The sequence below is a fragment of the Vidua chalybeata genome, chromosome 13 (assembly GCF_026979565.1).
Source record: "Vidua chalybeata isolate OUT-0048 chromosome 13, bVidCha1 merged haplotype, whole genome shotgun sequence".
In the NCBI taxonomy this organism is placed as follows: domain Eukaryota; kingdom Metazoa; phylum Chordata; class Aves; order Passeriformes; family Viduidae; genus Vidua; species Vidua chalybeata.
Genome location: NC_071542.1, coordinates 19,729,364 through 19,752,170, shown reverse-complemented (window position 1 = coordinate 19,752,170; position 22,807 = coordinate 19,729,364). Strand labels below are relative to the sequence as shown.

At 52.2% G+C, this 22,807-nt stretch overlaps 2 protein-coding genes across 2 annotated transcripts; both read left to right on the top strand.

Moving 5' to 3' along the window:
• Window positions 1-20: 20 nt before the first annotated feature.
• CLN6 (CLN6 transmembrane ER protein) lies at window positions 21-11,482 on the top strand. Its single transcript, XM_053954926.1, has 7 exons — window positions 21-166; window positions 1,318-1,432; window positions 1,957-2,055; window positions 5,066-5,254; window positions 7,708-7,763; window positions 8,847-8,969; window positions 11,088-11,482. Exons 1-7 carry the CDS (start codon window positions 84-86, stop codon window positions 11,374-11,376), a joined length of 954 nt encoding a protein of 317 aa, XP_053810901.1. The 5' UTR covers window positions 21-83; the 3' UTR covers window positions 11,377-11,482.
• A 2,848-nt stretch (window positions 11,483-14,330) lies between these two features.
• On the top strand, window positions 14,331-18,496 carry CALML4 (calmodulin like 4). Its single transcript, XM_053955234.1, has 5 exons — window positions 14,331-14,484; window positions 14,586-14,616; window positions 16,306-16,446; window positions 16,994-17,182; window positions 18,176-18,496. The coding sequence occupies exons 1-5, from the start codon at window positions 14,482-14,484 to the stop codon at window positions 18,271-18,273; spliced, it is 462 nt and encodes a 153-aa protein (XP_053811209.1). The 5' UTR covers window positions 14,331-14,481; the 3' UTR covers window positions 18,274-18,496.
• Window positions 18,497-22,807: the final 4,311 nt, after the last annotated feature.

The window sequence follows — 22,807 nt, the reverse complement described above, 5'->3', positions numbered from 1 at the left end:
GAGCGGGGTCGGCACCGGCACAGGAGCGGCAGCGGCTCCGGGAGCGGCCCCGGGAGCGGCCCCGGGAGCCCCGGGCCGGGCGGATGCAGGGCTCGGCGCGGCGCCGGCCGTTCCCGGCCGCGGCCCCGGGCTCGCCCCCGCCCGCCGGGCCGCTCTACCCGGGCAGGTGAGCGCGGCCGGGGCTCGGGAACGGGAAAATCCACCCCGGATTCATTGGGGATCCTCACCCCATCCAACCCCCTCGCCGCAGCCTTCCCCGCGCCCCCCGGGACAGCCCGGCCTCTTCCCGGGTACTACCCCCGGATGCTGCGGGGTCCGGGACATCCCCAGGGTCGGGATCCGGGATATTCCCAGGGCCGGGGGCTGGAACATCCCCAGGGTCGGGGTCCGGGGCATCCCCAGGGTCGGGGGCTGGAACATCCCCAGGATCGGGGTCTGGAACATCTCCAGGGTCGGGGTCTGGAACATCCCCAGGGTCGGGGTCCGGGATATTCCCAGGGTCAGTGTCTGGAACATCCCCAGGGTCAGTGTCTGGAACATCCCCAGGGTCAGGATCCGGGACATCCCCAGGGTCGGGGTCCCCCGAGGTTCCCCCACTCGGCTTTGCCCGGGGCATCCCGGCGTACCTGGGTTATCCCAGCCGATCCAGGGCTTGGCAGACTCTTCCAGGGAGCCGCAGCATTCCCAGCTCATCCAGGGTACCCCATCCTCACCCTCCCTCCAGCTCTCGGGGCTCGTTGAATCATCCCAGAGTGGTTTGGGGCGGAAAGGACCTTAAGGATCCTGTCGGTCCATGGGCAGGGACACTCGAGGCTGCTCCAGCTGATCCCGTTCTGGTCTTGGCACCAGGAGAGGCATTGATGCACTTCTCCTGCAGGGTCCAGAGGTGCTGGAGGGGCATTTCATGGAAAGGCTCCGTCGGGGTTGGATCCTCGGCGGAGGCAGAGGGTGTTGGGAGCAGGAGCTGCAGGTGACGCTGCATCCCGAGCATCCCGGTGCTGGAACTCCGCCGGGCACCGCCGCGTCTTTAGCCCTCAGCTCCAACTCCTGGGAGCTGGGATTTCGCTTCATCATGCAAAAGTTAAAAATAGTTGCACTTAATTCAGCACTTTTCACCTTGCTGAAGAGACCAGGAGGAGCCTCCCCACGGGGACGGCTCGGGGACGGCGACAGCTTTGTGCTCTCCTGTCCTGCCTGCTCCTCAGCTTTGTCATCCCGCAGATCCCAGAGCCAGGGAAGCGCAGCTTCGGCGTGGGGTGACAGCTCTGCCTCCTCCCAGAGCTGCTCCACGGCTCCGTGTCCCTCTGTCCCCTCCAGGCACGGGGCGGTGAAGGCCGAGGACACCTTCAAGACGTCCCCGTTCCACCTGGACCTGTGGTTCTACTTCACCCTGCAGAACTGGGTGCTGGATTTCGGGCGCCCCATCGCCATGGTGAGTGAGGGGACAGGGCCGGGGGGTCCCCAGGGCTGTCCCCTGCACCAGGGGGGTGTCCTGGAGGAGCTGGGACCACTGCCCCGCTCTGCTGGCACTGGGGCCAAGCCAGCTCCAGTCTCTGGGAAAGCCGTTCCCGGTTCTCTCTCCCACACCTTTGCTTTCACACCTGGGAGGCTCCTCCTGCTCTTCCCCATTCCTTGCCTGTATCCCAGAGCATGGGGCTGCTGCTTCCAGGAGGGGCCATTCCATTTCAATGGAATTTTTTCGGGCTGGAAGCTGGCAGAAGGTTCAGGAACATCCAGGAATCCCAAATGCCTTCCTTGACCCCACAGCTTGCCAGCGCCGGGGCAGGGCTGGGAGTGGAAACTTCCAGAGGGTGATTTTCAGGAAGTTTGCTCCGAGATGAGCTGCCCAGCCTGGTCCCTACCAACCCCCTGAAGCCCAGCTGAGCATTCCCAAGCAATCCCAACATTTTCCCTCTCCCGTGGTCGCTGATGTGCTGCTCTTCCCTCTCTCCTCAGATCATCCTCCCTCTGGAATGGTTTCCTCTGAACAAACCCAGCGCTGGGGATTATTTCCACATGGCTTACAACGTTATCACCCCCTTCCTGCTGCTGAAGGTAAACCTGGGAATGCCCAGGGGTTTCCCATGCCCAATTTTGTAAGGTTTCAGAGGTTTTGAGGGTGCTGGTTATTCCCAAATTCCTGCCAGTAAGGAAGAGTTAAGAGGATTTGTGATGCCACCTTTTCAAGAGCACCTCAATTTCCTGCATGTCCAGAGCAAATGCCCCTGGAATTCTGGCTCCAAGAGCTGAAGGTAAACCTGGGAATGTTCAGGGGTTTCCCATTCCAGGTTTTGCAAAGGCTCAGAGGTTTTTAGGATGTTGGTTATTCCCAAATTCCTTCCAGCCAGGAAGAGTTTCCCACTCCAGGAAGGATTTGTGATGCCACCTTTTAAAGAGCACCTCAATCTCCTGCATAGCCAAAGCAAATCACTCCCCCCTGGAATTCTGGCAGGAGGAGTCAGAGCCCTTTTCCCAAATGATATTTTAAGGACAACATCCACCCTTGGCTTAAAAGAATTAGAGTGGACTTAGAGTGGATTTTCTAAATTGTTCAGAGCTTCACTACACTTGCTCTTTGACATTGGAACTGTGGCTGGAGCTGCAATTTATCTGGCTCCAGCTGCCAACCTCTGGATCCCATAAACCATTCATGAGGTGAAATCCTGTCAGACCATTAGGAGTCTTTTCCCATTAAACACTTCGGGAGAAAGCAATTATAAATCTATTTTAACCTTCATTAGCTGGGAATTCAGTTATGGCCCGAGGTGGAAATGATTCCCTCTCGATATTCCGGGAGGATTTCAAGGCTGGGGGCAAAAAAAGGGAATAGCCAGGATGTGGGAGCTGACCTTTCCCAGGTGATTTCTGCAGGGCTGAGCCACAGGAAAATCCAGGATGCATTTCCCTGGCCCAGGGATGTCTCCTTGTCCTCTGTCCCCTCCAGGACCTTGTGCTCTCCTTGTCCTCCTGTGACGTCCGTGCCGCAGCTCCAGGGGAAGGGAAAGTTAAGCCTCCAAATTAAACCCAAATAAGGTCAAAATTAAACACAAATAAGGAGCTTTTCCCTGCTCGGGGAGGGCTGCAAAGCTGATTTAGGGACAGGGGGGGCCCTGGCTGATCCCAGAGCTGAGCCAGCCAAAGCTGGAAAACTCCTGGAGCTGGGATCTGCCCCGGCAGCTCTTCCCTGCTTTGCAGGCTGAGTGTGGAGCTGCATCCCGAAATTCCTGCTGCTGATCCAAGGCTTGTCCCAGGCCCTGAGCCAGCCTCAGGTGCTCGAGATGGGGCAGGGAGAGAGCCCAGCGCTGAAAGTGGTGCCCAGAAATTGCCCCGAGTGGTTTCGTGGCACTCGGCTCCTCCTGGCTGTGGGGTCAAACTGTGGGGAGCAGAGTCCTGTTCCGTGGGGAAGAAAGGGAACAGGACCTCAAAATGTTCACCTGGGGGATCCTGAAGCTCTCTTCAGAGCTGAGTCCCATTGCATTGGGGAGAAAGGGAACAGAACCCCAAAATGTTCACCTGGGGGATCCTGAGGTGTCCTGAAGCTCTCTGTGGAGCTGAGTCCTGTTCCGTGGGGAAAAAGGGGGAACAGGACCCCACAATGTTCACCTGGGGGATCCTGAAGCTCTCTGTGGAGCTGAGTCCCGTTCCATGGGGAAAAAGGGGGAACAGAACCCCAAAATGTTCACTTGGGGGTCTTCAGAGCTGAGTCCCATTCCATGGGGAAAAAGGGGGAACAGGACCCCAAAATGTTCACCTGGGGGATCCTGAAGCTCTCTTCAGAGCTGAGTCCCGTTCCATGGGGAAAAAGGGGGAACAGAACCCCAAAATGTTCACTTGGGGGATCCTGAAGCTCTCTTCAGAGCTGAGTCCCGTTCCATGGGGAAAAAGGGGGAACAGAACCCCAAAATGTTCACCTGGGGGATCCTGAAGCTCTCTGTGGAGCTGAGTCCCATTCCATGGGGGAAAAGGGGGAACAGAACCCCAAAATGTTCACTTGGGGGTCTTCAGAGCTGAGTCCCATTCCATGGGGAAAAAGGGGGAACAGGACCCCAAAATGTTCACCTGGGGGATCCTGACGCTCTCTGTGGAGCTGAGTCCTGTTCCGTGGGGAAAAAGGGGGAACAAAACCCCAAAATGTTCACCTGGGGGATCCTGAGGTGTCCTGAAGCTCTCTGTGGAGCCGTTCCCGTTCCATGGGGAAAAAGGGGGAACAGAACCCCAAAATGTTCACTTGGGGGATCCTGAAGTGCCCAGACAGGGTGGGAAGCGTGAGGAGCTCTGTGCTGGAGGCTCTGCTGCCACTGGAGGGCACATCCAACCTCCCAGTCCTCTCCAGAGGCAGGAGAACCACGGGCCTTTTAATGAGGAAACCCTCGTTAACAGCAAACCAAACGAACTTTTGGGGTCGAAAGCAGCAGAAACCCCTTCAGAGGTTTTCCTCCCAGAGTTGCCCTAAACCAGGACAGGTTGTTACATCTTTTAGAAAAAGAGATTTGCTGAACTTCCCTGAGTTTATACCTTTAAAACCTAAGGTCCAGTGCTTAAAACCAGGCCTGTAAAGGTTTGAAGCACCCTGGCAGAATGGCAATGTTTATCTTGCAATGTTTAGCTTGGGTTCATTTATAATTACACTTAGTGCCATTTCTAATTCCTGTCCCATTAAACCAGGACTCTCTGTTGCTGTTATGACACAAAACTCTTGGGATCAGTTTTAGCAGCAACTTTCAGTGCAAGGCAGAGTGCCTGAAATGGGATTTTGGCGAGGTACAGGTGTCTTACCTGCAGAGAGCAACCCATTCTCTTCAGCACAGCCCAACTATCAGCTCCTGGTGCTAAAACCACAAAACCCGTGCCTTTCATCCCCATGTGAGTCCACTCAGGAGCTGGACATGATGATTTGTGTGGGTCCCTTCCAGCTCAGGATATTTTGGGATTTTTTGGTGATGAATTTCTGAGCGCTCTGGCAAAAAAAAAAAAAAAAAAAAAAAAAAAACCCCAAAACCCAGCGAGGGCAGGAGCTGCCACATCCCTGCTCCTCCTCTTCCTCACGCCCTCCCTGTGCCTGCAGCTCATCGAGAGGTCCCCCAAGACCCTGCCCAGGTCCATGGTCTACGTCAGCATCATCACCTTCGTGATGGGCGCCAGCATCCACCTGGTGGGAGACTCGGTGAACCACCGGCTGATCTTCAGCGGGTACCAGCACCACCTGTCCGTCAGGGAGAACCCCATCATCAGGAACCTCAAACCCGAGACCCTGGTGAGGGTTTATAAAATCTAAATTAATAAATGGTAAAAAGGAACCTCAAACCCGAGACCCTGGTGAGGGCTGAGCGGGGTTTGTGAAATCTGAATTTATAAATTTACAAACCCGAGACCCTGGTGAGGGCTGAGCTGGGTTTATAAAATCTAAATTAATAAATGGTAAAAAGGAACCTCAAACCCGAGACCCTGGTGAGGGCTGAGCGGGGATCTGAAATCTGAATTTATAAATTTACAAACCTGAGGTCCTGGTGAGGGCTGAGCGGGGTTTGTGAAATCTGAATTTATAAATTTACAAACCCGAGACCCTGGTGAGGGCTGAGCGGGGTTTGTGAAATCTGAATTTATAAATGGTGAAAAGGAACCTCAAACCCGAGACCCTGGTGAGGGCTGAGCTGGGTTTATAAAATCTAAATTAATAAATGGTAAAAAGGAACCTCAAACCCGAGACCCTGGTGAGGGCTGAGCGGGGATCTGAAATCTGAATTTATAAATTTACAAACCTGAGGTCCTGGTGAGGGCTGAGCGGGGTTTGTGAAATCTGAATTTATAAATTTACAAACCCGAGACCCTGGTGAGGGCTGAGCTGGGTTTATAAAATCTGAATTTATAAATTTACAAACCTGAGACCCTGGTGAGGGCTGAGCAGGGATCTGAAATCTGAATTTATAAATTTACAAACCTGAGACCCTGGTGAGGGCTGAGTGGGGTTTGTGAAATTTGAATTTATAAATGGTAAAAAGGAACCTCAAACCTGAGGCCCTGGTGAGGGACTCAGCTGGGTTCAAGCATTTCTAAAATCTGAATTTATAAATGGTGAAGGAACCTCAGACCTGAGACCCTGGTGAGGGCTGAGCAGGGTTTATAAAATTTAAATTTATAAATGGTAAAAAGGAACCTCAAACCCGAGACCCTGGTGAGGACTGAGCGGGGATCTGAAATCTGAATTTATAAATTTACAAACCTGAGACCCTGGTGAGGGCTGAGCGGGGTTTGTGAAATCTGAATTTATAAATTTACAAACCTGAGGTCCTGGTGAGGGCTGAGCGGGGATCTGAAATCTGAATTTATAAATGGTGAAAAGGAACCTCAAACCCGAGACCCTGGTGAGGGCTGAGCTGGGTTCAAGCATTTCTAAAATCTGAATTTATAAGTGATTCTGGTAAGAGACTGAGCTGGGCTCTGAAATCTGAATTTATAAATGATAAAGGAACCTCGAGCCTGAGACCTTGGTAAGAGGCAGGCTGAGCTGGGCTGAAGCATTTCTGAAATCTGAATTTCTGAGTGACCTGGCTGGGCTGAAGCATTTCTGAAATCTGAATTTCTGAGTGAGCTGGGTCAGGGGCTGAGCTGGGCTCAAGCATTTCTGAAATCTGAATTTCTGAGTGAGCTGGGTCAGGGGCTGAGCTGGGCTCAAGCATTTCTGAAATCTGAATTTCTGAGTGACCTGGCTGGGCTGAAGCATTTCTGAAATCTGAATTTCTGCATGAGCTGGGTCAGGGGCTGAGCTGGGCTGAATCTCTTCTGAAATCTGAATTTCTGAATGAGCTGGGTCAGGGGCTGAAGCTCTTCTGAAATGTGAATTTCTGAGTGACCTGGCTGGGCTGAAGCATTTCTGAAATCTGAATTTCTGAGTGACCTGGCTGGGCTGAAGCATTTCTGAAATCTGAATTTCTGAATGAGCTGGGTCAGGGGCTGAGCTGGGCTCAAGCGTTTCTGAAATCTGAATTTCTGCATGAGCTGGGTCAGGGGCTGAGCTGGGCTGAATCTCTTCTGAAATCTGAATTTCTGAGTGACCTGGCTGGGCTCAAGCATTTCTGAAATCTGAATTTCTGAGTGACCTGGCTGGGCTGAAGCATTTCTGAAATCTGAATTTCTGCATGAGCTGGGTCAGGGGCTGAGCTGGGCTGAATCTCTTCTGAAATCTGAATTTCTGAATGAGCTGGGTCAGGGGCTGAAGCTCTTCTGAAATGTGAATTTCTGAGTGACCTGGCTGGGCTGAAGCATTTCTGAAATCTGAATTTCTGAGTGATCTGGCTGGGCTGAAGCATTTCTGAAATCTGAATTTCTGAATGAGCTGGGTCAGGGGCTGAGCTGGGCTGAATCTCTTCTGAAATCTGAATTTCTGAATGAGCTGGGTCAGGGGCTGAAGCTCTTCTGAAATGTGAATTTCTGAGTGACCTGGCTGGGCTGAAGCTCTTCTGAAATCTGAATTTCTGAGTGACCTGGCTGGGCTGGAAGCTCTTCTGAAATCTGAATTTCTGAGTGACCTGGCTGGGCTGGAAGCTCTTCTGAAATGTGAATTTCTGAGTGACCTGGCTGGGCTGGAAGCTCTTCTGAAATCTGAATTTCTGAGTGAGCTGGCTGGGCTGAAGCTCTTCTGAAATCTGAATTTCTGAGTGATGAATGTGCTCGTTGCTAACTGGGATTCTCACCCCGTTCCTGCCACAGATCGATTCCTTCGAGCTGCTCTACTACTACGACGAATATTTGGGGCACTCCATGTGGTGAGTGATTCCCAGCAGGTCCTTCCAGAGATTATGGGATGGCACAGGGGGAAGGGCAGAGCTTAAAGTGGGAAAAAAAAAAAACCCCGAGCCAGAGCTGGCTGGGGATAATGTTCTGCTGGCCAGGGCTGGATTTGGATTAGGATCCAGATTAGGGTGGATCTGGCAGTCACTGGAAAATCCCCTCTGCTCAGGGATATTTTGGGATTGGAGGGCCAGAGGAACAGCTTGTCCTTGCAGGGGTGGACAGAAGGTTCCTCCTGGTTCCTCCTCCAGCACCCCCAGATGTGCCCCAAACAGCCCAAATACCCCAAACATCCCAAATACCCAAACACCCCAAAGGAACATCCCAAATATCCCAAATATCCCAAACAAACACCCCAAATATCCCAAATATCCCAAACAAACACCCCAAATATCCCAAATATCCCAAACAAACACCCCAAATATCCCAAATACCCCAAACAAACACCCCAAATATCCCAAATACCCCAAACACCCCAAATATCCCAAATACCCCAAACAAACACCCCAAATATCCCAAATACCCCAAACAAACATCCCAAATATCCCAAACACCCCGAACACCCCAAATACCCCAAACACCCCAAATATCCCAAACACCCCAAAGCAAGCATCCCAAATATCCCAAATACCCCAAATATCCCAAATGAACATCCCAAATATCCCAAACGCCCCAAACAAACATCCCAAATACCCCAAACACCACAAACATCCCAAACACCCCAAATGTCCCAAACATCCCAAACACCCCAAATTTCCCAAACAAACACCCCAAACAAATACCTCAAATATCCCCAAACACCCCAAATACCCCAAACAGACACCCCAAACTCCTCCCACAGCAGGAATCCCACAGCGGGAATCCCACAGCAGGAATCCCACAGCGGGAATCCCAGAGCTGCAGGAATCTCTGATTAGGGAATCCCAGAGCAGCGGGAATCCCACAGCTGCTCCATCCCCAGGCCCAGCACAGGAGCAGCTCCGGGTGTGGGGTGGATTTGGGGCAGTTCCAGTCCCTTCCAGGCTGATCCCAGCGCTGGGAATTGCGGGTTTTTCCAGGTACATCCCGTTTTTCCTGATCCTGTTCATTTATTTCACCGGCTGCTTCACGCCCGCGGCGGGGCAGAGCCGGATGCCCCTGCCTGCCCTGCTCCTGGTGGGGCCCAGCAGCCTCTACTACTGGTGAGTCCCTTGGGATGGGGAGGGAATTCCCCAGGAATACCCCAGGAATACCCCAGGAATACTCCAGGAATACTCCAGGAATACTTCAGGAAGGGCTGCTCCATTCCCCAGGGTTCCCCGGGGCAGCTTTTGCTCTGCGGGGCTGGGAATGCTCTCCCCGGGATCAAAACTGATCCCAAAAGAGCTGGGAATGCTCTGCCTGGGATCCCAGGATCAAAACTGATCCCAAAAGAGCTGGGAATGCTCTGCCTCGGATCCCAGGATCAAAACTGATCCCAAAAGAGCTGGGAATGCTCTGCCTGGGATCCCAGGATCAAAACTGATCCCAAAAGAGCTGGGAATGCTCTGCCTCGGATCCCAGGATCAAAACTGATCCCAAAAGAGCTGGGAATGCTCTGCCTGGGATCCCAGGATCAAAACTGATCCCAAAAGAGCTGGGAATGCTCTGCCTGGGATCCCAGGATCAAAACTGATCCCAAAAGAGCTGGGAATGCTCTGCCTGGGATCCCAGGATCAAAACTGATCCCAAAAGAGCTGGGAATGCTCTGCCTCGGATCCCAGGATCAAAACTGATCCCAAAAGAGCTGGGAATGCTCTGCCTGGGATCCCAGGATCAAAACTGATCCCAAAAGAGCTGGGAATGCTCTCCCTGTGATCCCAGGATCAAAACTGATCCCAGAACAGCTGGGGACGCTCTCCCAGCATTCCAGGATCAAAACTGATCCCAGAACAAGCTGGGAATCCTCTCCGTGTGATCCCAGGATCACCATGGATCCCAGAACAAGCTGGGAATGCTCTCCCTGTGATCCCAGGATCAAAACTGATCCCAGGATCACCATGATCCCAGAAAAGCTGGGAATGTTCTCCCAGCATTCCAGGATCACCATGGATCCCAGAAAAGCTGGGAACACTCTCCCTGTGATCCCAGGATCAAAACTGATCCCAGGATCACCGTGGATCCCAGAACAAGCTGGGAACGCTCTCCCTGTGATCCCAGGATCAAAACTGATCCCAGGATCCCCATGGATCCCAGAAAAGCTGGGAACGCTCTCCCTGTGATCCCAGGATCAAAACTGATCCCAGGATCACCGTGGATCCCAGAAAAGCTGGGAACGTTCTCCCAGCATTCCAGGATCCCCATGGATCCCAGAACAAGCTGGGAACGCCCTCCCTGTGATCCCAGGATCAAAACTGATCCCAAATGAGCTGGGAACACTCTCCCAGCATTCCAGGATCACCATGGATCCCAGAAAAGCTGGGAACGCTCTCCCTGTGATCCCAGGATCAAAACTGATCCCAGGATCACCATGATCCCAGAAAAGCTGGGAACGCTCTCCCAGCATTCCAGGATCCCCATGGATCCCAGAACAAGCTGGGAATGCTCTCCCAGCATTCCAGGATCCCCATGGATCCCAGAACAAGCTGGGAATGCTCTCCCAGCATTCCAGGATCACCGTGGATCCCAGAACAAGCTGGGAACGTTCTCCCAGCATTCCAGGATCCCCATGGATCCCAGAACAAGCTGGGAACGCTCTCCCCGTGATCCCAGGATCAAAACTGATCCCAAATGAGCTGGGAACACTCTCCCAGCATTCCAGGATCACTGTGGATCCCAGAAAAGCTGGGAACGCTCTCCCTGTGATCCCAGGATCAAAACTGATCCCAGGATCACCGTGGATCCCAGAACAAGCTGGGAACGTTCTCCCAGCATTCCAGGATCCCCATGGATCCCAGAACAAGCTGGGAATGCTCTCCCAGCATTCCAGGATCACCGTGGATCCCAGAACAAGCTGGGAATGCTCTCCCAGCATTCCAGGATCCCCATGGATCCCAGAACAAGCTGGGAATGCTCTCCCAGCATTCCAGGATCCCCATGGATCCCAGAACAAGCTGGGAATGCTCTCCCAGCATTCCAGGATCACCGTGGATCCCAGAACAAGCTGGGAACGTTCTCCCAGCATTCCAGGATCCCCATGGATCCCAGAACAAGCTGGGAACGCCCTCCCTGTGATCCCAGGATCAAAACTGATCCCAAATGAGCTGGGAACGCTCTCCCAGCATTCCAGGATCCCCATGGATCCCAGAACAAGCTGGGATCCCCGGGAATTCTCCCCGCAGGTACCTGGTGACCGAGGGCCAGATCTTCATCCTCTACATCTTCACCTTCTTCGCCATGATGGCCCTGGTGCTGCACCAGCGGCGCAAGGGGCTGGTGCTGGACAGCAACGGGCTCTTCCTCTTCCTCTCCTTCATCATCACCCTGCTCCTCATCGCCGCCTGGGTGGGCTGGCTCTGGAACGACAAAACCCTGCGGAAAAAGTACCCCGGGGTGATTTACATCCCCGAGCCCTGGGCCTTCTACACCCTGCACATGAGCAACCTGCACGCGGCCAGGGGCGCCTTCTGAGCGCTTCTCCTGGTTTTTTGGGATGGGGGTGGGTGTGGGGAGGGAAGAAGAAAAAGAAGAAATCTAGTTTTTTTTTTTTTTTTTTTCTAATGTAGATCCTCCGTGCGTTTGGAATAAATTCCTGAGCGGTGGCGGCTGCGTGGTGGCTGCGCCTGGCCAGGGAGGGGTTAATTAAAATGAGTGAACTCGGCTCTTGGGAGAGGGGCAGGAGAGGCCAATTCCCCACTAATGGCCCCAAAAATCCGTCAGGAACGGGGTGGGGGGGGGGGGGCTCCGGGGGTCTCTGCAGTGCCAGCTCTCAGAAATGGTAAATTCCCCACAAACAGCCCCAAAATCCATCGGGCAGGGGGGGAATTCCAAGGGTCTGTGCACCAGCACCTTCAGCTCTCAGAAATGGCAAATTCCCCACAAAAGAACCCCAAAATCCATCGGGCAGGGGGGGAATTCCAGGGATCTGTGCACCAGCACCTTCAGCTCTCAGAAATTCCCCACAAAAGAACCCAAAATCCATCGGGCAGGGTGGGAATTCCAGGGATCTGTGCACCAGCACCTTCAGCTCTCACCGATGGGCAGATTCCCCACAAACAGCCCCAAAATCCGTCGGCCAACGGGGGAATTCCAGGGATCTCTGCACCAGCACCTTCAGCTCTCAGAAATGGCAAATTCCCCAAAAGTGGCCCCAAAATCCATCAGGCAGGGTGGGAACTCCAAGAATCTCTGCACCAGCACCTTCAGCTCTCAGAAATGGCAAATTCCCCACAAAAGAACCCCAAAATCCATCGGGCAGGGTGGGAATTCCAGGGATCTCTGCACCAGCACCTTCAGCTCTCACTCGGGGTGAGAATTCCTGAGAATTCTCCAAAATGGCCCCAAAATCCTTCGGGCAGGGTGGGAATTCCAAGGATCTTTGCACCAGCAACTTCTGCTCTCACAAATGGCAAATTCCCCACAAACAGCCCCAAAATCCATTGGGAAGGGGGTGAACTCCAAGGATTTCTGCACCAGCACCTTCGGCTCTCACTCAGAGGGTGAGAATTCCTCAGAATTCCCCCAAAATCCATCATGCAGGGTGGGAATTCCAAGGATCTGTGCACCAGACACGAGAATCCCTCAGAATTCCCCAAAACCCGAAAGGGGAGCCGGGGCCGAGCAGCTCCAGCGGCTCCAGCGGTGGGAGGAGGAAATCCGCGGTGAAATTGGGAATAAAAGGATTCGGGAAGAGCTGCCAGGTGGTGAAATTGGGAATAAAAGGATTCGGGAAGAGCTGCCAGGTGGTGAAATTGGGATTAAAAGGATTCGGGAAGAGCTGCCAGGTGGTGAAATTGGGATTAAAAGGATTCGGGAAGAGCTGCCAGGCGGGAGCAGCTTGGGAAGCGAAATCCTAACCAAGAAAACCTCGGAAATCCGCTCCCAGCTCCCAGCGAGTGCTCCCGGGGCACATCCAGATCCCTTCCCTGCAAGAGCCAGAAAATCCAGAAATCCCCCTCGTCCCTCTCCAGAGCCCTCAGCAAATTTTATTTTTTTATTATTTTTTATTACTTTATTCTATTTTATTTTTGAATTTTGGGATTTTTTTTTTTCATTTTTGGATTTTTTTTTATTATTATTTTGGGTTTTTTTTTTTTGTTTGTTCGTTTTGTTTTTGTTTTTTTTTAATTTTGGAATTTTTTAAATTTTTGAATTGTTTTTTGGAATTTTTGGATTTTTGACTTTTTTTTCATTTTGGAATTTTTGGATTTTTGACTTTTTCATTTTGGAATTTTTGGATTTTTGACTTTTTTTTCATTTTGGAATTTTTGGATTTTTGACTTTTTCATTTTGGAATTTTTTTTTTTTTTTTTTTTTTTTTTTTTTTTTGGTACTTTTTGATTTATTTTTACTTTTTATTTTTGGATTTCCGTTTTTTCGGGATTTTTTTTTTTTTTTTTTGGAATTTTGAGATTTTTTATTTTGGAATTTTTAGATTTCGATTTTTTTTAATTTTAATTTTTTTATTTTCCAATTTTTAGATTTCGATTTTTTTTTTTTTAATTTAAATTTTTTTTATTTTGGAATTTTGAGCGTTTTTATTTTGAAATCTTTGGATTTCAATTTTTTTTTTTTAATTTTTAATTTTTTTATTTTGGAATTTTTTTAAATTTTTTTTTTTTTTGTATTTTTAAATTTTTTTAAATTTTTTTATTTAATTTTTTTTAATTTTTCTATTTTTAATTTTTTAAAAATTTTTGTACTTAATTTTTTTTTTAATTTTTGTATTTTTAACTTTTTTTTTTTTTTTTTTTTTTTTTTTTTTTTTTTTTTTTATTTTTGCCTTTTCTTCCTCCTCCTCCCCCAGCATCCAAGCGCTTCTTTGGCATGACCAAAGCCGTGTTTTGGTCATCCCGAGGCTGGAAAAATCGCTTTTCCCGGCCGGAGCGGCCCCGCTCCCGTAGCCATGGCAGCGGGTGTTCATTACAGCCCCGCCCGCGCCGCCGGACTTCGGCCCCGAAACTCCGCCTGCGCTCCTGCCGGCACCGGAACCCCGGACTGAGCCCAAAACCCCCGGGACTGACCCCAAAACCCCCCAAAACCCCCGGGACTGACCCCAAAACCCCCAAAACCCCCGGGACTGACCCCAAAACCCCCGGACTGACCACAAAATCCCCGGACTGACCCCAAAACCCCCGCGACTGACCCCAAAACCCCCCAAAACCCCCGGGACTGACCCCAAAATCCCCGGACTGACCCCAAAATCCCCGGACTGACCCCAAAACCCCCGGACTGACCACAAAATCCCCGGACTGACCCCAAAACCCCCCAAAACCCCCGGGACTGACCCCAAAACCCCCAGACTGACCCAAAACCCCCCAAAACCCCCCGGACTGACCCCAAAACCCCCGGGACTGACCCCAAAACCCCCCGGGACTGACCCCAAAACCCCCCAAAACCCCCCGGACTGACCCCAAAACCCCCCAAAACCCCCGGCACTGCCCCCAAAACCCCCGGACTGACCCCAAAACCCCCCGGGACTGACCCCAAAACCCCCGGGACTGACCCCAAAACCCCCCGGGACTGACCCCAAAACCCCCCGGACTGACCCCAAAATCCCCGGGACTGACCCCAAAAATGGTGAGTGACGCGCTGCGCGCTCTGCGCTCCGAAATCTGATTTTAAACCTTTAAACCTGCTCGGTTTTTTTTTTTTTTTTTTTCTCTCCCTTCCTGCTCCAGGCAAAGTTTCTGTCCCAGGATCAAATCAATGGTAGGTGCGGGTTTGTTCTGCTTCGGGCGTTAATGAGCGAGATTCAATTTAATATTTATATTTATATATTTATATATTTATATATTTATATATTTTTATATATTTATGTGTATATTTATATTTATGTGTATATTTATATGCCGGTTTTCTCCCCAAAGTGTCCCAGCCTGGGTTTGCTGTCCCTCAGTCCCTCCTCCTCCCGGCTCTCCCGGGATCTGCTCCCTGGGAGAAAAAAAAAAAAATAAATAAAAACAACAAACAGGGAAATCTCCCCAGGTCCTGCCTGGGAAAAAAAACAGGGAAATCTCCCCAGGCCAGGAAAATATTGCAGCGCAAAAGCAGCAGGGGGTGAGCACCCGCTCCAATCCCACCGGGAGCAGCGGAATTCCAGGAAAAAAAAACAGCTGCCCCAGGAATTCCAGGGAAAAAAAAACCCAGCTGCCCCAGGAATTCCAGGAAAAAACCCAGCTGCCCCAGGAATTCCAGGAAAAAACCCAGCTGCCCCAGGAATTCCGGTGCCCCCGTCCCGCTCCTGCAGGGTTCGGGGGAGCCGAGGAGGAGGAGGAGGAGGAGGAAGGAGGCGGCGCAGGGGATCCAAATTCCCACTGCGAGCCGCCCTGGGAAAAGGGAGCCGCGCCGGGGGCTGGGATTGCTCCGGGAACGGCCGAAGGAAGCTGAAATAAGGCTGTTAATAAGAATATTAATGAGAGTATTAATGAGAGTATTAATGAGAGTATTAATGAGAGTATTAATGAGAGTATTAATGCAAATCTGATCGGCTCCGCCGAGGAGCGATTGGCGAGCGGAGGAGGCGGCGGCCGGGCCAGGGGAGGCCACGGCGCCCACGGAGCATCCCCGGGACACCCCCGGGACATGCTCGGGACACCCCCGGGACACCCCCGGGACACCCCCGGACACCCCCGGGACACCCCCGGACACCCCCGGGACACCCCCGGGACACCCCCGGACACCCCCGGGACACCCCCGGGACACCCCCCGGTCCCCTGCAGCCCCCCCAGCAGCGAGGGCTGGGGACAGAGGGGACAAGGACGGGGATGGCACCAGACCAGGCTGGGCTCCCGCAGCGGCAGGGAGCCGGGGGCGGCGTGGGAAGCGGGGAGAGCTCCCGGCCGGATCTGGGTCAGCTGCGGTGCTGCCGGGAGAGCGGGAGATGGGGAGAACTCGGCGGCCTCCGCCTCCAAAATCTTCCTCCTCCATCATCCTCTCCCTCTCCCTGTCCTCTCTCCTTTCTCTCCCTTCTCTCCTTTCTCTCCCTTCTCTCCTTTCTCTCCCTTCTCTCCCTTCTCTCCCTTCTCTCCCTTCTCTCCTTTCTCTCCCTTCTCTCCTTTCTCTCCCTTCTCTCTTTTCCTGCCCCTCGCTCCTTCATCCTTTCCCTCAGCCTCCTCAGTCCCTCTTCTCCCTCCCACCAAGGCAGGAAAAGCACTTTTAACCAAAACCCTCCGCTTTCGCTTCCGCGGCCCTTTCCCCCTCCCAGCCGCGCTTCCTCAGCCTGGAGGGCCCCAATTAGCGCCGCTCGGGGCTTTAATTACCCTTAATTGCCCCTGGTCCCCCTCCCCCCGTGCCCATCACCCTCCTGGGAAGGCGACACCGACACCGGATCCCGGCTGGATCCCGGCGCGGGGCTCGGGGCCATCCCTGCCCGGTAACCGAGTTCTGGCTCTTAATTAGAGTTCAAGGAATGCTTTTCCCTGTACGACAAGAAACAGAAAGGGAAGATCAAAGCCTCGGACCTGCTGGCAGTGATGAGGTGCCTGGGAGCCAGCCCCACGCCGGGAGAGGTGCAGAGGCACCTGCAGCTGCACAGGATCGGTGAGCTACCTGCGCAGCCACGGAAACGGGGGTTAAACCTGGGGAAAATTCCTTTTTTTCTGGAGTCGGGGCGTTCCAGGAGGGAGCATCCACCCCGAGCAGTCGCCAGGAGCTGTTGTGATGTGTTAAATCCAGCCCACGGACTAAAGCAGCGCCATTAAAATCCCTAAAGAAAGCAGGAGGCAAACATTTAGTATGGATTTGGAGGGTGGGAGGCTGTCCAGGCCAACCAACAGAGCTGGAAGAGAACAGAAAGACATTCAGCTGAAGATCTGTGGGAAAAACAAAGCACAAAACCCAAGGAGTTGTGAGATCGGGGGTGGGGGGGGGGGATTAAAAATTCAGGATCTGAGTTCAGAGCACAAATTTAACAGAGTTATAAATGGGATTTTAGGAGAAAAAGCCTCTTTGTGCCGTGCCCTGATCCAGATCAGGGACAGGGAAAGGAAACCCCAGGAAAGGGAACTGGGGGAGGAGGAGGGTTTTTAATCCTGGATCCAGCCCCCAGACGGGGCCATTCCCAAAGGATCTGCCCTTCCTTTCGCAGACAGGAACGCAGAGCTGGACTTCTCCACCTTCCTGAACATCATGTACCGGCAGATGAAGCAGGAGGAGCCCGAGGAGGAGATCCTGAGAGCCCTGGCCATGATGGACAGGCAGAAGAGAGGAGTGATCGCCGTGCGCGAGCTCCGCGCCAAGCTCACCCGGCTGGGGGAGAAGCTTTCCGAGGAGGAAGGTACCCTGCAATTCCCACTGGGACCAAATTCCCTTCCCCTTCCCTTTCCTTTCCTTCTTCCTTTCCTTTCCTTCTTCCTTTCCTTTCCTTCTTCCTTTCCTTCTTCCTTTCCTTCTTCCTTTCCTTCTTCCTTTCCTTCTTCCTTTCCTTCTTCCTTTCCTTCTTCCTTTCCTTCTTCCTTTCCTTCTTCCTTTCCTTCTTCCTTTCCTTCTTCCTTTCCTTCTTCCTTTCCTTCTTCCTTTCCTTCTTCCTTTCCTTCTTCCTTTCCTTCTTCCTTTCCTTTCCTTTCCTTTCCTTTCCTTTCCTTTCCTTTCCTTTCCTTTCCTTTCCTTTCCTTTCCTTTCCTTTCCTTTCCTTTCCTTTCCTTTCCTTTCCTTTCCTTTCCTTTCCTTTCCTTTCCTTTCCTTTCCTTTCCTTTCCTTTCCTTCCCTTTCCTTTCCTTCCCTTTCCTTCCCTTTCCTTCCCTTTTCCTTTCCTTTTCCTTTCCCTTTTCCTTTTCCTTTCCCTTTCCCTTTCCCTTTTCCCTTTCCCTTTTCCTTTTCCTTTTCCTTTTCCTTTCCCTTCCTCTTCTTTCCCTTCTCTTTTTCCCTCCTCTCTTTTCCTTTTCCCCCTCTGCAGCCGCCTCTGGGATGAGGAAGGGCCTGTGCCAGCAGGAGACACCAAAGTAAAAACAGGCAAAACCCCCAAACCCCTCCAGTTTGTCACAAATTTGGCTCCGAGGGGCACAATAAACCCACAAGCCCATCTGGACTAAAGCTGTGATTTATTTCCCCCCTCTGTGGAACTCAAAGAGATGGATATCCCTGCTCCACAGAGTTTTACACGGAATTAAAATCCAGGTGCTGACTGATGCCAGTTTGAAACTCTCACCCGATCCCAGAGGCGATTTCCAATAAAAATCCCCCAAAACCCCAAATCCTGCAGTGCTGCTTTCCTTCTGAACACCCCAACACCCCCAAACATCCCACCCCAACGCTGTTTCCCATTTTTCAGTGGATGACCTGCTAAGAGAAGCCAAAGTTGGGCCAAATGGAACCATCAAATACGAGGAATTTGTGCGCCTCATTTGCCTCCCCTCGGTGGACTACTGAAAGCCAGAGTGGGATTTGCTAAGAGCAGCACCTGCAGGGTTCTTATTTCTATTTTTCCCAGTTTCTAGTCGGACTTAGGAGCCATCAGTTGCCTTTCAAAACCTGATTTTGCCTTCATTTAGTGCTGACACTTCCATAGGTTCCCCCCTGATTCCTGGAAAAACAAGAAATAATATTATAATATGTATGTTATTAGAGCAATAATAACTGTTATTGAAATAAACTGAGTGTGACGGCGCGTGTCAAGCTTTAAAAAAAATGATTTTAAAAAAGCATTTAAATGTTGGGATTGTGGCAGAAGGAACTCGTGGTCGAGGTCTCCTGGTTCTGCAAGAAGCCAGCACAGCCCAGCAGGTGTTTGGTGTCTGCATGAAGGAAAAACAGGGAAAAAGGAAAAACAGGGCCAGGGAAATTCACCTTTTCCACACCAGGAAAAACCTCCCCAGGGAAATTCACCTTTTCCACACCAGGAAGAAAATTCCCCAGGGAAATTCACCTTTTCCACACCAGGAAGAAACTCCCCAGGGAAATTCACCTTTTCCATGCCAGGAAAAAAAAATTCCCAGGGAAATTCACCTTTTCCACACCAGGAAAAAAAATCCCCAGGGAAATTCACCTTTTCCATGCCAGGAAAAAAATTCCCAGGGAAATTCACCTTTTCCATGCCAGGAAAAACCTCCCCAGGGAAATTCACCTTTTCCACACCAGGAAAAAACTCCCCAGGGAAATTCACCTTTTCCATGCCAGGAAAAAAAAATCCCCAGGGAAATTCACCTTTTCCATGCCAGGAAAAAAATTCCCAGGGAAATTCACCTTTTCCATGCCAGGAAAAACCTCCCCAGGGAAATTCACCTTTTCCACACCAGGAAAAAACTCCCCAGGGAAATTCACCTTTTCCATGCCAGGAAAAAAATTCCCCAGGGAAATTCACCTTTTCCATGCCAGGAAAAGAAACTCCCCAGGGAAATTCACCTTTTCCACACCAGGAAAAACCTCCCCAGGGAAATTCACCTTTTCCACACCAGGAAAAAAATTCCCAGGGAAATTCACCTTTTCCACACCAGGAAAAACCTCCCCAGACTGATGAAACCCCCTCTGATCCTCATTTTCCAGGTTGATTAAACCCCCCCTGATCCTCATTTTGGTCCCACCTGGATCTCAGAGCCTTCGGGCAGGTCCTCCAAGGGGTGTCTGGAATTTCGGGCAGTTCTCCCTGGATCCAGCTGAGAAGTTTCACAGGGATCATGGACAAGCAGCGACCTGGAGAACTCCCATATTCCCATAAATCTGCTCCGGGAGCCTCCTCCTCTCCCTCCACCCCTTTTTAAAATCCTCAATCTCCTCTTTGCTCCATCAGTGAAATAATCAGGAATGAAATCCTGGCAGCCACAGCAGATCCAAGGGATTGGGAGGGAATTCCCAGAGAAGCTGTGGCTGCCCCTGGATCCCTGGAAGTGCCCAAGGCCGGGCTGGATTGGGTTTGGAGCAGCCTGGGACAGTGGGAGGTGTCCCTGCCATGGAATGAGATGGGATTTAAGGTCCTTTCCAACCCAGATTATCCCAGGATTCCGTGGTTCCCCCATCCCTGCGGAGCAGCTGGAACGCTCCAAGGCCGCCACCCAGGAATGTCACACAAAGCTGGGAAGAAATTGGGAAAAACCCCCAAAATCCGAGCAAATCCCAACAAATCCCAACCTCCCACATCCATAACGGCGTCCCTGTGAGGGTAAAATAGGGATTTATCCTCATGGAATATCAAACGTGGGGGAAAAGTACGGAAAATTAAACGGCATTGCTGAACTCTTCACAAGGCATGGAAGCAGATCCAGGGATTTCAGTCCTGCAGGGAAGGAAAACGTCCTGGGATCCAAGCTCTGATCCCTCTGTTCTCCCAACAATCCCAATCCCAGGGAGCTCAGACTGGGATCCCCCCGTTCCAGGCTGTCTGAGCAGCTTCTTTCCATGGAAAATGAGCTTTGTTCCATGGAAAATGAACTTTGTTCCATGGAAAAGTGACACTGGCCACACCCTTCAACTCTTAATTAGCTCTTCCTGCTCCAGGGGTAGGAAATAGTCCAGAAAAACCTGAAAATCTGGGTTACCAAGAGCTCAGCCCTGCAGGAGAACCAGGAGCAGCTGGAAAGAGCCAAAGGTGGGATTTCCCTGCTCTGCCCCCGCCCCGTTCATCCCAAAATTCGGATAAACCCGGGAATGCAGCTCTGCCCGCGCTGGGGTTTGCTCCTGGATCCAGCAGGAAAGGTTTGGGTTGTGCAGCACATCCCAAATGTGTGAATGTGACACACGTGTGTGTGCGCGCCCCAGTGTGAGTGTGACACACGTGTGTGCATCCCAGTGTGTGACACACGCGTGTGCGCATCCCAAATGTGTGATACACGCGTGTGCACATCCCAAATGTGTGAATGTGACACACGTGTGTGTGCGCGCCCCAGTGTGAGTGTGACAGACGTGTGTGCATCCCAGTGTGTGACACACGCGTGTGCACATCCCAAATGTGTGAATGTGACACACGTGTGTGTGCGCGCCCCAGTGTGAGTGTGACACACGTGTGTGCATCCCAGTGTGTGACACACGCGTGTGCGCATCCCAAATGTGTGATACACGCGTGTGCACATCCCAAATGTGTGAATGTGACACACGTGTGTGTGCGCGCCCCAGTGTGAGTGTGACAGACGTGTGTGCATCCCAGTGTGTGACACACGCGTGTGCACATCCCAAATGTGTGAATGTGTGTGTGTGACACACGCGTGTGCACATCCCAAATGTGTGACACACGCATGTGCACATCCCAAATGTGTGAAACACGCATGTGCACATCCCAAATGTGTGAAACACGCGTGTGCAAGCCCCAGTGGGAGTGAGGGTGACACACGTGTGTGTGCCCCAGTGTGTGACACGCGTGTATGCATGCCCCAGTGTGTGACACACGCGTGTGCACATCCCATATGTGTGAATGTGTGTGACACACGTGTGTGCACATCCCAAACGTGAGTGCACGTCCCACAGACACCTGTGTGCACATCCCAAATGTGAGTCTGTGTGTGTGACACACGTGCACATCCCAAATGTGTGTGTGACAGGTGTGTGCACATCCCAAATGTGAGTCTGTGTGTGTGACACACGTGCACATCCCAAATGTGTGTGTGACAGGTGTGTGCACGTCCCAGACACGTGTGCAGATGTCCCACGCACGTGTGTGAATGTCCCCACACGCACACGTGCCCGTCCCACAGGTCTGTGCACACCCCACACACCTGTGTGCGTGTTCCACAGGTGTGCACATGCCAGAGGTGTGTGCACATCCCACACACACACCTGTGCACATCCCACACACACCTGTGCACATCCCACACACACCTGTGCACATCACACGCACACACCTGTGCACATCCCAAACACACACCTGTGCACATCCCAGAGGTGTGTGCACATCACACACACACCTGTGCACATCACACGCACACACCTGTGCACATCACACGCACACACCTGTGCACATCCCAAACACACACCTGTGCACATCCCACACACACCTGTGCACATCCCACACACACAGCTGTGCACATCACACACACACCTGTGCACATCCCACACACACCTGTGCACATCCCACACACACCTGTGCACACATCCACACCTGTGCACATCCCACACACACCTGTGCACACATCCCACACCTGTGCACACATCCCACACACCTGTGCACACATCCACACCTGTGCACACATCCCACACCTGTGCACACATCCCACACCTGTGCACACATCCCACACACCTGTGCACACATCCCACACCTGTGCACACCCCCCAGACAGATGTGCACATCCCAGGCACATCTGCACCCCCCAGGTGTGCGAGCCCTGTGCACACCCCGAGGACAATCCCACCTGCAATTCCAGGGATCACAGCAGGAGCACAGCCCAGGCCTCCACGGGAGAGCTGGAGACCCACAGAGGCGGAGTCTGGGAATTTGGGAGTGATTTGGGAATTTGGGAATGACACGGGCAGGGCATGGGGAGAAGCAGAGCCAGAGCTGCAGCAGCCTCGGGAATTGCAGAGCGTGGAGCGGGAATGCTCCCAGGCCATGGATCCAGGGCAGGGCTGAGGGCTCCCTGTCCCTCCTGGCAGGGCACAGGTCCCAGCCCTGCACCTGCAGCCTCCCACTGGGATCCCAGGGAATGGGGAATGCTGCTGCCGTTCCCAAAGTGCCAAATCCCAAAACACCAACACCACCACGCCCCATTCCTCATGGGATTTACGGGGTTTTGGACCTGGAGCCTTCCTCCCACTGGGATCCCAGGGAATGGGGAATGCTGCTGCCGTTCCCAAAGTGCCAAATCCCAGGATACCAACACCACCACGCCCCATTCCCCATGGGATTTACAGGGAGCTTTCCTCCCACTGGGATCACAGGGAATGGGAACACCCAGCTGAGCTGCCATTCCCAAAGTGCCAAATCCCAGGATACCAACACCACCATGCCCCATTCCCCATGGGATTTACAGGGTTTTGGACC